General features: G+C 48.6%; 1 protein-coding gene across 3 annotated transcripts in view; it reads right to left on the bottom strand.

Annotated features, from left to right (window-relative positions):
* Window positions 1-13,707, bottom strand: part of TRAF3IP1 (TRAF3 interacting protein 1) — a 79,382-nt gene extending 65,675 nt beyond the window's left edge. The window contains exons 1-7 of one of the 3 annotated variants that reach the window (XM_003277484.4): window positions 13,470-13,707; window positions 8,804-8,872; window positions 8,208-8,369; window positions 5,383-5,526; window positions 4,870-5,286; window positions 1,323-1,394; window positions 187-262 (exon numbers count right to left, since the gene is read on the bottom strand). In XM_003277484.4, the coding sequence (XP_003277532.1) occupies window positions 187-262; window positions 1,323-1,394; window positions 4,870-5,286; window positions 5,383-5,526; window positions 8,208-8,369; window positions 8,804-8,872; window positions 13,470-13,592 (1,063 nt within the window). In that variant the 5' untranslated portion in view covers window positions 13,593-13,707. The remainder of the gene's footprint in view (window positions 1-186; window positions 263-1,322; window positions 1,395-4,869; window positions 5,287-5,382; window positions 5,527-8,207; window positions 8,370-8,803; window positions 8,873-13,469) is intronic. The other 2 variants (XM_003277483.4, XM_030803404.1) reach the window with 2 other exon arrangements.
* Between the last annotated feature and the right edge of the window lie 350 nt (window positions 13,708-14,057).

Genomic DNA, 14,057 nt, shown 5'->3' with positions numbered 1-14,057 from the left:
CTTGTGCACACATGCATGTGTAACAGCCACAAATCTTCATTATTTCCACACACTGTTCATTCCCAGACACAGCAAGTCTGTTTTCCAGCCATAGGAGTTCTTTCCTACTAGACATTGGGATTAAGACAAAAAAAAAAAAACCACTAATATCCATATTTTCAGCTACATATATAAGTTTTGCAGTACCTTCCACTGAATTTTTGGATCGCCGTTTTGATGTTTTTGTTGTCAATGACTTGGATGCTCTAGTGGAAATCTCAGTCTTAAAGAAAAAAGAATGAAAAGAAATTAATTGATGCATTACACAGCAATATCTTAAGTAGGCTTACTTTTCAAGCTCTTCTTGAGGAAGAACAAGTATGAAATCCAGCAATAGTGCCCATATGCTTTAAAAACTCAATACCACTAAGGACTCAACACCTGAGACTGTGAATTACACGGAGGCCAAAACCCTTTTCACACTATATTTAGAATTCCATCGTTCTGTACAGCCCTAAAAAGGTCAACAATCTGCTCACCACACTTTGAGAAACACTGTCTTATCGGATGTGCTCATGAGGACTCCACTTCTGTTGCTATATACTTAATTGCTTACATGCACTTGTAAGCAACTCTGAAGGTAAAAATTTACATGTATTTAAACAGAACACAAATCAAAGGAAACAGCACATCCTATTCCTCCCTCCACTGGCACAGTTCCAGTCTCACCACCTCTCTCCCCTAACTGGCCTCCCAGCCTCTACTCTATGCCCAACCCATCTCCCATGCAGCCTCCTGAATACCTCTTGAAATGCGAATTGGATTATGAAAGTTGGCTTCAACCTCTCCGTGGCCCCTACTGCTTGGGATGAGTGTAACCTCCACAAGATGGCCCACATGGAGACGATGAGCTTCTACCATACCCAGCCCCAGAAAATGCATCGTGGAGTCCTGAACAGGCCAACCAGAGGTTGGAGGGGTCCCTCCCACTGGCCCCGTCTGCCTGGTGACTTACGCCTCTTCCAGACTCATCCTGAGTGCCACCTCCCCCTTCTCCCCAAAATGAAAACCCTATCACACCACACATCACACTTGTCATATAAAGGCGTAAGTAAACCCAGGAGTGCCCCACAGAAAATCAGAGAATACACATACCCATCTATTTTACCAGGAGGTAAAGTATTTAACTCATTACTTTTACAACCAAATAAAATGGACCTATTACAGATAGTCCCAGACCATGTGCTCCTTCCATGCCTCAGTGGACCAGGGGAGCACACAGCATTCACTATTTCGACACAGCTACAAGTTGACATCTCTTAAAGTTATTTTTTAAAGTTTACCTCTGTTTCAGCCTTGGAGTCTTTAAAAGTTCCATCTGACAACTCTTTAGACATCTCCCCTGAGCTTGCTGACTATTAAAAAAAAAAATTCAAACTTTTAGAATTATTCCAATCCGTAATATCTAAAAATATGCCAAGATATTTTCTATAACACTGACCAACAGTGAAATCATTCTTCCCATGAGAACACCACATCGCCAGTCCAGCTCTGATTGCCACAACTGTTACTGCTGCCTGCATTCCCCAAGAGTCTTCCAAGCCAATGGCAGGGAGATCTCTTCCCATAAGAGCAGAGTAGGTGGGCAAGGACTTCAAATACTCCTGCCTCTCAGGAAGCTACACGGAACACGAATCCCTACGCCACACCGAACTTCCTGGAAACACATCACAGTGAAACCCGGGGATCTGGAAGTGAGGGAGGGAATGAACAATATAAACCTCCAATACCCATGGAGAAACTGCTCCTAGCCGCCTCTGCTGATCACAGGCTAACTTTATTAATAGAATGGGGCAATTCTTTTTAAGCAAAGGCTTCAGACTTTAAGTGAGGAAAGCACTCTCATAACATAAACTACATGAAAACTGTAAATACCATCTCATCTCACGCCTTAAATCACTTCTCTAGAAGACATATTTCAGAGTAGAAGGAGTAGAACAATTATCTTCATTGAGATTTTCTTCCAGGAAGACTGAAAAGCAAAGAATGCCTGTTCAATATTTCAACAATTCAATGTCCTCATAAGTTAATTATGAAGGTATCAGATTGTATCAGCAGTAATTACCCATGACTGCAAGCTGGGCACTGCACAGGTGCTACCCATAAAAGAGGCAGCTAAGGGGGGGCCCAGGACCCCCACATGGCCAGTCTAACCTAGCACCTGGCCTCTCTCAACTGCACTCTTAATTTTCCAAGTGTTTTCATATCTACTATTTCACCTCTTCTTCGCAAAAGCCCATGAGGTAGCCTGGGATCTCATCAGCCTCTCTACTAGACAGAATAAAACGGGGAAGAGGATAAAGAATGACTGAGGCAGAACCGGGGTTAGAACTTGAGTCTCTTGCCTCCCCAGCGTAGACGTGACTAAGGTACCTGGGAACAGGGGTTCCTTGGGAGGCGCCTCACAGCAGCTCACACCTGCCTGGCACTTTTTACCAGAGGAAAGAATGCAGCTGCCTCCCAGACCTATGCGGCTCAATGAAGAAGCCCCCAGATTGTCCGCAGAAAAGCCTGGCAAGCAAAACCACCACACGAGATCCACGCAAATCTCATGGCAGCCAAGTAAGCACCAGCCTCGAGTAGGAAAAACTCACTTCACCATGGTCTCAGATGCTTCTAAACAAAACCACCATTATACTTGGCTCTGATATGTTCCCAAATATCAGCCTCTAAGAATTTCTTTTTATTGTTTTTGTTGTTATTGTTGTTTGAGATGGAGTCTCACTCTGTCATCCAGGCTGGAGTGCAGTGGCATGATGTCAGCTCACTGCAACCTCCGCTTCCTGAGTTCAAACGATTCTCCTGCCTCAGCCTCCTGAGTAGCTGGGACTACAAGCACGCGCCACCACACCCAGCTAATTTTTGTATTTTTTTTTTTTTTTTTTTTTAGTAGAGACAGGTTTTCATCACCGTGTTGGCCAGGATGGTCTCGATCTCTTGACCTCGTGATCCACCTGCCTCAGCCTCCCAAAGTGCTGGGATTACAAGTGTGAGCCACCATGCCCGGCCGAGCCTGTAAGAATTTCTTTGGAATGGTTTCTTTCTACTTAAAAAGCCAGTCACCTCATTAGCAGTTTTAGGGAACATAACATGGGGACCTTCAATCCGAAGGCCTTGAGAGCTGAGGAAGGTTAGCCCCTTCCTAGGCTGCCTCATGCACAGCAAAATACACCCGAATATACTGGTGCCTCAGAAAAATCAGGTCCATGAAAAATACTTTTTCTTACACCTCTAAAAAGGAGCAAAAGATGGAGAATGTCTTTGTAATTTCTAAGACTCATAAGGAAAGCCAGGTTATGACACATATCATAGGGTACATTACTCCAGGATGTGCAGTGGAGGGGGAAAGAGTGACATTTTAAATAGTAAAACTCCAAAGTGCCTTGTAGAACACTACGTTCAATTACTAACAAAACCACAATCTTGCCCGATAGGCACCTCCCATCCCATTGTGACCCACAGATCGCAAAACGAGCTTGTACTGACCCCCACAGGAAAGCCTGGTTTACAGGATTCCCTCAGGGTCAGTCCTGTGGTGCCCACCCCCCTCCCCTGGGCAGGTACACCCTTGTGGGCAGTGCCACAAGACAAGAAGGCTGTCCCGGGAGGAAGAGGCCATGGCACCAGCTCAGGCCCTGCCCCTCACTGCCCGGCTGGATCAACTGGGCAGATCTGGATCCCTTCCCGACCTCAGTGTCCTCCTTCCTAGCAGCTGGAGACAAGATGATTTCCAACAGCTTCGCAGGATGCTTTATAATCTGACATCCCCCAAAGAATGGGTGTCTGGGAAAACGTCCCCAATACACATGGTGGGTCCAGAAAGAATTGACACATTTAGAAAACAGTTTGAAACCAATAGGATTTCCTGGCAAACCCTAAATTTACCTGAAAATTTAATTAAACGATAATTACAGTAAACTCAGGTCTTATTGTACTTATCTGCTAATGCCTAAAAGCCCTTGAAAGCAGCCCTAACCCTTAATAACTGAGCAACGTCCATGCTCCTAAAGACACCACATGCACAACTCAGACTGCGCATAAACACTGCTTGCAACGCCAAGGTGGAGGCTGCTCCAAAGCCTTCAGAGCAATACTGAGAGTGACACAAACGACACGCACGGGAGAAGCAACACATCTTAAAACACCTGCGAGACAAGGACAAGAGCAACTTGGCAAATCAGCTCAAACTCTGAAAAACGTTGATTTCGCTACATGCCTGGTGGGGAATCATTAAACCCTAAAAAGAGCAAGCATTTAATATTTTCCTGACTTCCCCCTTCAAATTATCTTCCACCACTCCCACATCAAAATTCCATAAAGGGAGACCTCAGAAACCACTATCAATTGATCAATTCCATCCAGTGTTTCATGATCAGAAAAGCCCATCACCCCTTGCCTGGATGCTCAATCCATTCCACCACCAAATATTCACTGCAAAGCTGCTATGTGTCAGACACTCTACCAAACTGGGCATCCAACAGTGAACATGAGTGAAATCTCTGGCTTTTGCTCTTAGGGAGCTTATAATCCAGCAGAATTCTCCCTGGACATGAAGTAGGAAATGGTTAAAAACTCACAGAATAATGCCTTAATAAATGATCGGCTGAACAATAAACTTCTATTAGGGGATGAACAAAAAAACCCAAAACACGACTGACAAGAAATAAGTATCTCTTTGGGTTTCTATTGAGAATCCAAGATTGTCATAATTTTAAATAGGCATAAAAGAGAACCAGTTTCCTAGTCATATTGTAAGAAAGATAAAAATCACATTTGAGACCACCACAAACTCTTGCTAAGCAAAAGACGAGGTTTTCAGCAAGACTTTACCTTTTTCTCGGGTTTGTCATGCTCTCTGTTCTTCTCCCTGTCCGGGTCCCGGGAGTGCTCCCCGTTTTTCACTCTCCGTCTGTCCCTGTCCCTCCCTTTGTCCCGGTCGTGCTCTCGGTCCCTGTCTCTCAGTCTCTCCTTCTCTTTCCCCCCCTCACTCTTTCGCTCTGTTTCCTTCTCGCGCTTGGAGTCTCTGTCCCGCTCCCTGTTGCCTCTGTCTTTCTGTCGCTCGCTGTCTGGCCTGGCCCGGGCTTTGGCTCTCTCTCTCTCCCCTTCTCTGTGTCTGTTTCCGCCATTCTCCTTGGCCTTCTCCTTGTCCTTGTCCTTTTCTCTTGGCTTGCTGTCTTCTTTCAATTCTTCCTTCTGTTTTCGATCTCTGCTTGTACTTCTCTCTTTTATTGCAGAGTCTCCTCTATCCTACGAAATAAAAATAAAGTCATTTATGAATGCTTTTACCTAAACTACAAAAAGACTCACTATTTCATTTTCGAAGATGTGCGACTTGGAATTCACCTCTGCATTTTTGTGAACTCTGGACTCTTCTTCTTGCACATTCTTATTATCCAGTTCCTGAGATCTTGAGGTCAGTGAGGCCCGGCCTTTCACTTCTCCCTTCTCTCCAGCTAAAACCCTCCGCACCGCATCGTCACTAGAGAGCTTGTCGTCCAAATGGAAGGAAATGAGGTGTTAGGTGAAATGAGATCCGCACACGTAACAAATAGAACATCACCATTCAAAGATAGCTTATGAGACAGATTCTCTGTCTACAGTGAAATTCAAAGGATAAAATATTTTTTGAACATGTTATTATCACATACAAAGCACAGCATATCTTGATAACTATTACTTTCAGCACTTTGGTCACTAACAGTAGCGTCCACCCAAGCTAAATGAATCCTGGTTCAAGTCTACCCAAGCTGTCAAATGTGAATGTGTGTGTTCAAGGTCAATAAAGCTGACCCATGCAACTCTACTACAAATATGTTAAACTTCTAATGGGATCGTAGAATCCCAGCCGTAAGTGCCTTATGATTTTATCTAACCACCTCACACCCATTAGGATGGCTGCTCCTAAAAAAAAACCCAAAACAACAAGCATTGGCAAGGATAAGGAGAAATTAAAACTCTCATGCACTGTTGATGGAAATGTAAAATGATGCAGCCATTATGGAAAACAGTATAACAGTTCCTCAAAAAATTAGGCACAGATTTACCATATGACTCAATAATTCCTCTTCTGGGTATTTATCCAAAAAAATGGAAAACGGGGTCTTGAAGAGATATTTGTATACCCATGTTCATAGCAGTATTATTCATAATAGCTAAAATGTGGGAGCAAACTGTACCATTGACAGTTGAGTGGATAAACAAAATGTGGTATATCCATTACAATGGAATATTATTCAGCCCTAAAAAGGGATGAAATTCTGATACATGCCACAACATGGATAAACCTTGAGAACATTATATTAAGTGAAATAAGCCAGTCAAAAAAAGGACAAACACTCTATGACCCCACTTATCCGAGGTCCCTACAGTAGTCAGATTCATAGAGACAGAAAGTAGAATGGAGGATGCCAGGGGCCGGGGTACGGGAGAAGAGGAAGTTAGTGTTTCATGGGGACAGAGTCTGTTTTGCAAGAAGAGTCCTGGAGATGGAAGGTGGTGATGGCTGCACATGAATGAATTTACCAGCACTGAAGTGTACACTTCAACATGGTTAAGATGGCAAATTTTATGTTATATGGACTTTAACACGATAATAAAATTATGGGGAAAAAACCACTGATCTGATTCAAGCCCCATCAAATGCAAAAATTCCTTCTCCAGCATCCCTGACAGCCATCCAGAGTGTAGGACACCTCAGTCAGGAGTCCCACTCACTCACTCACTCATTCCACAAGCACACGCTGAGTGACTGCCGCGTGCTAGGCTCCATTTAGGCCAAAGACACAGCGTGTACTGGGGACACAGATAAACACAACAATTAACAGCCTATAGGAAGCCTACAGGGACACCTAAGTCTGCCTGGGAGGGAGGAGAGGCCCAGGCTCAAGGAAGCGCTCACAGATGCCACGTTGCTGCTGGGTGAGGCTGGAGGAGGAAGGCAGCTCAGGCACCAAGAAGCCAGCAGGCACCAGGGCAAGAGGCCGACGGGAGACAGCAGGCCAGGGCCGAATGCAGGGGTGCGTGGCGACTGGAATGGAGGGCTAAGGTATGGGAAACGAGAGAAGAATCTGAAGGCAGAGAAGTAGCAGCAGGTCTCCAGGAGCCTCACAAGCTGTGCCATGGAGCTGGCCCAGCCCCGAGGCTACTGGAAGCTGGAGAAGATTCAGCAGAGGAGACAGGAGCCAGATGTGCTTTTTAGAAAGATGAGAAACATAAAGGACCCGGGAAGGGGAGCTGGGGAGCCTAGGGACAGAGGCCAGTGTGCTGGCAAGGTCTGCTTCCAAGTCTCGAAGTTTGCATGCTGGACCTGCACTGAGGGGGCCTCCTAGGAGTCGGCCTGATACCACTATGCACCTCCACGACCCACTGCTGTTGAGGGGGGTGAAACCTACCTGTTCCCATTTGGGTCACATTTAAGGTTAGCCTCCAGCCAACCACCCACTAGGTATGTGAAAAACTGTATGAATTATACTCTCAATACAAGTCCAACCTGCTCCTCCACGGAGGACTACTCAGCCTTCAAAAGAAGGAAGACGCTGGGGAAAGACCTTCTCCAACATTTGGGCAAACATGGCCCAAGCTGGACCTAACCAGAGAAGCCTGCGGCCTGACACCCAAGTTTCTAGCCCACAGTGAAAAGCTCAAGAAGGAAAAAATCTACTCCCCGTACAACTGAAACAGCAACCGAGAGAGAGAGAAAGGGTGACAGGCAAGCAGACACCAGAGGCTGGAGATGCAGGAAGAGAACAGACTCCCATAAGACCCAGAGAAGAAGAAAAGCAGCTCCTACAGCCACTGCGGCCCTGGCTGGAAGCAGCCACCTGTCCTCAAGGGAGCCTCAGAAAGGAGAAAGCCAGAGGGCATGGAAGCCTGGGCCTGCAGCCTCCAGCCTCCAGCCGGGCACAGTGTGCCTGCGGGGTTCTCGATTTTCTACTGAAAGCTTGCAGAACTTGCGATTACATACCTTATTTGTTTTATCATTCAGTATTAAATTACTCCTCCTGTATCTCTGGGGCTCCAGAAGGGGTGGGATCAGATTCAAAGCACAGTGTTTGACAGACGGCACTGAAACTCCTTCCCTAAACCGCCTGCACATGTGAGTCCCTCACCCCCGACTACTTTTTACTCAAGTACTAAGTAAGTTCAAAATGCCAGGACGGCAGTAGTACCTTGTTGAGACAGCATTTTCCAATTATCTGGAGCAGCTCATTTGTTCTTTCAGGCTCATGCCCCGCGACGATTCGGGCTGGTTTGGCCAACAGTGGCTCTCCCGACACCATTACAACCACATCTATGGCCTTTTGTAGGAAGCTAATTTTTGCATCTTTATCCTGAAACATTTCCATTGAAAATACAAATATTACAATACTTTGAAGAGTGTGCATTATCTTCAGTATGTTCAACAGGCATAGGATAGTTTCTGTTTACATACAAAGCTGTTTTTAGATATATAACAAATCTAGAAATACTGACCTTTTACTGACAAAACAAAAACAATTCATTAAAGCCGTTAATTTAGTTGATGGGCTAGCATTAACCTTTGAAATACCAATCCCATTTTTCAGTGAATAAAACTAGCATGACATCCAGTTGCCACAATGAGAAAATGAAATGAGAAAGGGTAGATATATCAATTTATGAATTCACTGACCTTGTATTCCAACCACATGCAACAGAGAAATGACACACGCCACACTACCAGGCCTACAAAAAATCCCATCCATTAAGGCGAGGAGTCAACAGGAGAAGCCCGACTCAGACCCACCTTCACATTATCAGACTTCATCTCGGCGTCTGTGTAGAGGCCCTTCATGAAACCAGTCATTCTAATCACCTTCAAGAGAGAAAGAAAGGCCACCATGTCACCTCACAGACAGCCTCACAGACAGCCTCATCAGCCTCATCCACTCAACTCCACACTTGGGAGATGTCAGAATTGACTAGCAGCCCAGATTTGAATCATCCACTTACTCAAGAAATATTTGATGTCTACTACACGTGCTGTGCAGGGCAGAAGCCAGCCAGATCCTCTCAGAACTTCGTCTGGCTGTGTGGACAGACGGGTAAAGATGACACCATGCAGGTACTAAGGAAGCACTCAGGCTTCTACCTAATCCACAATCCAGGGGGGGCAGGAGTGGCAGGGAACCCCTCCTGGAGGAATCATACCTAGATGGGGACCAGGCTTACAGAAGAGTTGGGCAAGGGGACATTTCGGATGCACACGCCGGACATAAAAAAGTCCAACATGGCTGGGCGTGGTGGCTCACACCTGTAATCCCAGCACTTTGGGAGGCTGAGGTGGACAGATCGTGAGGTCAGGAGATCGAGACCATCCTGGCCAACATGGTGAAACCCCGTCTCCACTAAAAATACAAAAATTATCTGGGTGTGGTGGCGCACGCATATAGTCCCAACTACTCGGGAGGCTGAGGCAGGAGAATCACTTGAAGCGGGAAGAAGAGACTGCAGGGAGCTGAGATCGTACCACTGCACTCCAGCCTGGCGACAGAGCCAGACTCCATCTCAAAAAAAAGAAAAAAAAAAAAAAGTCCACACAAGGTCCAGGACCCACAGAGTCCTGTGCAAGAGATCAAAAGAAATGTAGGACGGCAGGAGCCTGAGGCCAGAGAGACACTCGGGGCCTGGTGCAGAGGCCCTGTGAAGCCACTCAGGGACATGAACTGAGCCGAAGGACCACGAGGAGGACCTGGAACGGCATTTTACAAGAGTCCTTCAGGTGCAATGGAGGGAACAGATTCCAAACAGAAAAGGAACTTTGGTTGGGCACAGTGGCTTACACCTGTAATTCCGGCACTTTGGGAGGCCGAGGCGGGTGGATCACTTGAGGTCAGGCGTTCAAGACCAGCCTGGCCAACATGGTGAAACCCTGTCTCTACTAAAAATACAAAAATTAGCCAAGTGTGATGGTGGGCACCTGTAATCCCAGCTACTCAGGAGGCTGAGGCAACAGAATTGCTTGAATCCCGGAGGCGGAGGTTGGAGTGAGTCGGAATCGCACCACAGGACTCCAGCCTGGGCAACAGAGTGAGACTCTGTCTCAAAAAAAAAAAAAAAAGAAAGAAAGAGAAGAAAAAAGAAATTTCTCAGCCTAGTTTTCTAAGACTAGAAGTTCTGCAAGGGTCTTTTCTCCTCACCACGTGTCATTACTCACTTCTTAAGATGGTGGCAGGCTCCACACCTCATTGCTTTGGTTCACTCCCCAATCATCCCTTCCCTCAGGTAACCTGTACCTCCTAATTAGCCCTAAAACCAGCTTTTAGGGCAATTATTTTTTCTGTTCCTCTCAACCCCCACACCCAGCCAGGGTCCTGGGTTGTCTCAGACTGAAGTTTTTTGAAATGTGGTAGGTTACTGTAAAATCAATACAATTTGTAGCAACAAGCATTTTGAACAGCCGGGACCCTTACCAGCAAGCTGCATGGTATGTGGTAAGGACGGGTATGCCCATAGCCACATGTTGTAGGTCAGCTAATAAAGCATATTTATTATGGGGAGACGTGTTTTAAAAACAAGACAGTCCCACCCTAATGCCAGCCTCCTCTGAAATCAAGCCACAACTCCTTAATTTGCATCAAGTTAGGTATTAATGAATCTAGGAGTTTTCATTCCACACCACACTATGTAAGAGGTGTGCTACTGTTTTTCTTGAGATGACAGTTAGAATATTAAGAGCATCCTGCATTTAACATTCCTGGAACATTTTCATTTTGTCCCTGTTGAGGTTTTCCCAGGATGCTGTCAGTTAAAACTGTGAGCAACAGGCTGGGTGCAGTAGCTCACACCTGTAATCCCGGCACTTTGGGAGGCCGAGGCAGGCAGATCACCTGAGGTCAGGAGTTCGAGATCAGCCCGGCCAACATGGCGAAACCCCATCTCTACTAAAAATACAAAAATTAGCTGGGCATGGTGGCATGTGCCTGTAGTCCCAGCTACTCAGGAGGCTGAAACAGGAGAATTGCTTGAACCCGGGAGGCGTAAGTTGCAGTGAGTGGAGATTGTGCCACTGCACTCCAGCCTGGGTGACAGAGCAAGACTCCCTCTAAAAAAAAAAAAAAAATTGTGAGCAATAACTGTAAGTGACAAGAGACACTAACGTCACAGGATCCACACTTAGCTTAATGAAACGGGGTGTTTAGTTTAGCTACAGCTAAAATACTAATATAGTGATGTATGTATAATATTCAGGACAGTAAAGCATTTTCATAAGAGGTGCTCCACCTATTATCTGAAAATCCTTTCCAATATGTCAGTCATTCTAACATCTTTATCAAGTAGGTGATAATTTATTTATCTTTACACAGGGAGAGAAATCAACTTTGGCATCAGATGAGGAAGTCTATGGGAGAAGAGGAGACCAGTCGTTCCTAACTGGGAACACGCAACTCGTTCCACACGCCCTATCTACCTGGCCAGGAAGGCAATCCTTTTTTTTTTTTTTTTTTTTTTTTTTTTTGAGACAGGGTCTTACCCTGTCACCCAGGCTGGAGTGCAGTGGTACAATCAAGGCTCACTGCATCCTCAACCTTCCCAGCTCAAGCAATCTTCCCTACTCGGCCTCCTGAGTAGCTGGGGTTACAGGTGCACCACCACACTCAGCTAATTTTTGTATTTTCAGTAGAGATGGAGTTTTACCATGTTGGCCAGGCTGGTCTTGAACACCTGGGCTCAAGCGATCTGCCTGCCTTGGCCTCCCAGAGTGCTGGGATTACAGGCGTGAGCCACAGCACCCAGCCCATGTTCCTCCTCCTCTCCCATTAGGATGCCTCTGACCAACTATGCGGTAGTGACTGGACAGCCACCGTGAGCTGAGCGCCACCACTGCCCCACAAGGATAAGGCACACTCCCTGCGCCTCCCTCCTAGGGCTCTGCATTTCAGTGGGGCAGACATGACTGGGAGAATAAAGGCTTTGGCAGCCACAGCTGGGCTGTGCTCACACTGGCTCTTGTTCCCTCTGGGTCAGAGGACGGGTACCTGCTTACTTCACGAGACGGTGGTGATGCGGCACACTGTCCCGCTTCCAGCAGGCTATCCACACATCAGGTCCCCTCCCCACACACTGTCCAGGACAGGCTGTAAGTGCTGCACCAGCTGGGAGGACATGACCAGGGCTGGCGGTGCCTTGGGATGTGGGTGGATTCGACAGCATTTTTAGGCACTGTTTTAACACAGAGGCACACGCTCCAGGAGACCACACGTTATAAGCTAAGGTAGGAGGGCAGAACCAGTAAAGCAAAGTCTGTGCAAGAATAAGGCACCCAACCTGTTGAAAAGAGTGAGAAACAGAGCTTGAGGACCATCACCAGGTGAGGTCATGAGGCCCTGGAAGTCTGCAAGTCCAACCTGAATCCTAAATCCCAAAACACACCTCTGAGTTCCCACGTACCCTTGGGTCCATCATGGAAATGAGTGCTGCGCCCGCTGCAGTGACGCTACTGAGAGTTACCAGGGAGTTACCACGAGCTTGACAGGTCCCACTCAACAGGGGATGTTTGTTGTGCAATTTCTACGTACCTTACCCAGTGCAGATCACCAGAGCCATGCTAATAAGCAAGCCAGGTCTCCGTCACTGAGGAGCACACCATCCGCAAGTGGGGAAAAGCTACAGAGACCACCAATCTCAATTTAGGGCAGGGTGTGCAGCTCTGTTACAGTTTTTCCTGCCAAGTCTCCCTACAACCACCTCCACTAAATTCACCCACAGGCATTTATTAAGCACCCAAAATGTGGTATGGAGGGAAACTTTGGGGCAGAAGGGTTGTATAAAAAATATTATTTCCATTCTCCCAGGATTTAGGGAGTGCCTTCCACGTGCTACGTGCTTCAGGGCAAGCGAGAGGGGTTCTGCGGGGTTAGACGAGGCAGGAGTCACAGAAGCAGCTCTGCCAGGAATGATGGAAGATGCACTCTAAGGAGATACACGGGCAGGCAGGGAAGAAGTAAGAATGCTCCCCGAGGGCCCGCAGCCTTCCTGTAAGCTGCGGCCCGGAGCCGGGGGAGGGGCAGGACCTCCTCAAGGAGAGCGCCGCGGAATTGGGCCTACAGGCCGGGCTCCCGGGCAGGGGCCGCACAGAGCTCTCGGCCCGACCCCGGAACTGACCCCGGCCTCCGACCCGCACCCTGCGCCCGGCCCACACCCGGCCCTGAACCGGTCCCCGACCTACAGCCCGAGCCCGGCCCACACCCAGTCCACACTCGGCCCTAACCCGGCCCCCGACCTGCACCCCGAGCCCGGCCCACACCCGGTTCACACCCGGCCCTGGCCCGGACTCCGGCCCAGCCCCGGCCCCCGACCCGCAGCTAAGCCCGAGCCCGGCTCGCACCCGGCGCCACCCGGCCCGGGCCCTGACCTCGGCGCCCACCGGAATCCCAACCCGCACCTGGCCGGGCCCGGCCCCCGGCGCCCACCTCCGTGATGATGTCGTGCAGGTAGCGGAACGGGGGCTTGCTCAGCAGCTTCTCTGTCAGTGGCGGCCTCCGAATCACCTTCCCCAGCGCCTCCTGCGTCCGCCTCACCACCGCCGCGTTCATGACGGCGTCCGCTGCCCGCTGGCCGCCCGCGCCCCTCAGCCGGCTCGGCCGAGCCTAAGAACGGGTCCCTGGCCGCCGCCGGCCCCGCCGCCACCCGGTCCCGCCAGGACGCGCCGCTCCGGTTTCCATCCCACAGTGCACCGGAGCCCACCACAGCGCCTGCGCGGCCGCCGCAGGGCGTTCGGTCACTAAGGCTGCGCGGCCTTAGCAACGGACGCGCCGCTGCGCCCCGCCCCTGCCCGCCGTACCGCCTCCGCGCAGGCAGGACTGGGGGTTCCGCGGGAGGGATTTGCGGGAGGACGGCTGTGCCCGCGCAGGCGGGGCCTGGCGGGGCGGGGGAAGGGGATCTGGGATCGGGCGCCTGGCCCCTCCTCTGCCGACCGACGGCCTCGGGAAGCGGGTGTTCGCTCGCGATAGAGGCTACTGCCTGAGGACTGATTAAGAACAAGGTAACCTCCAAGATCT

The sequence above is a fragment of the Nomascus leucogenys genome, chromosome 22a, assembly GCF_006542625.1.
Source record: "Nomascus leucogenys isolate Asia chromosome 22a, Asia_NLE_v1, whole genome shotgun sequence".
Taxonomy (NCBI): Eukaryota; Metazoa; Chordata; class Mammalia; order Primates; family Hylobatidae; genus Nomascus; species Nomascus leucogenys.
The sequence above is the reverse complement of the archived record's forward strand: the minus strand, read 5'-3'. Positions and strand labels throughout refer to the sequence as shown.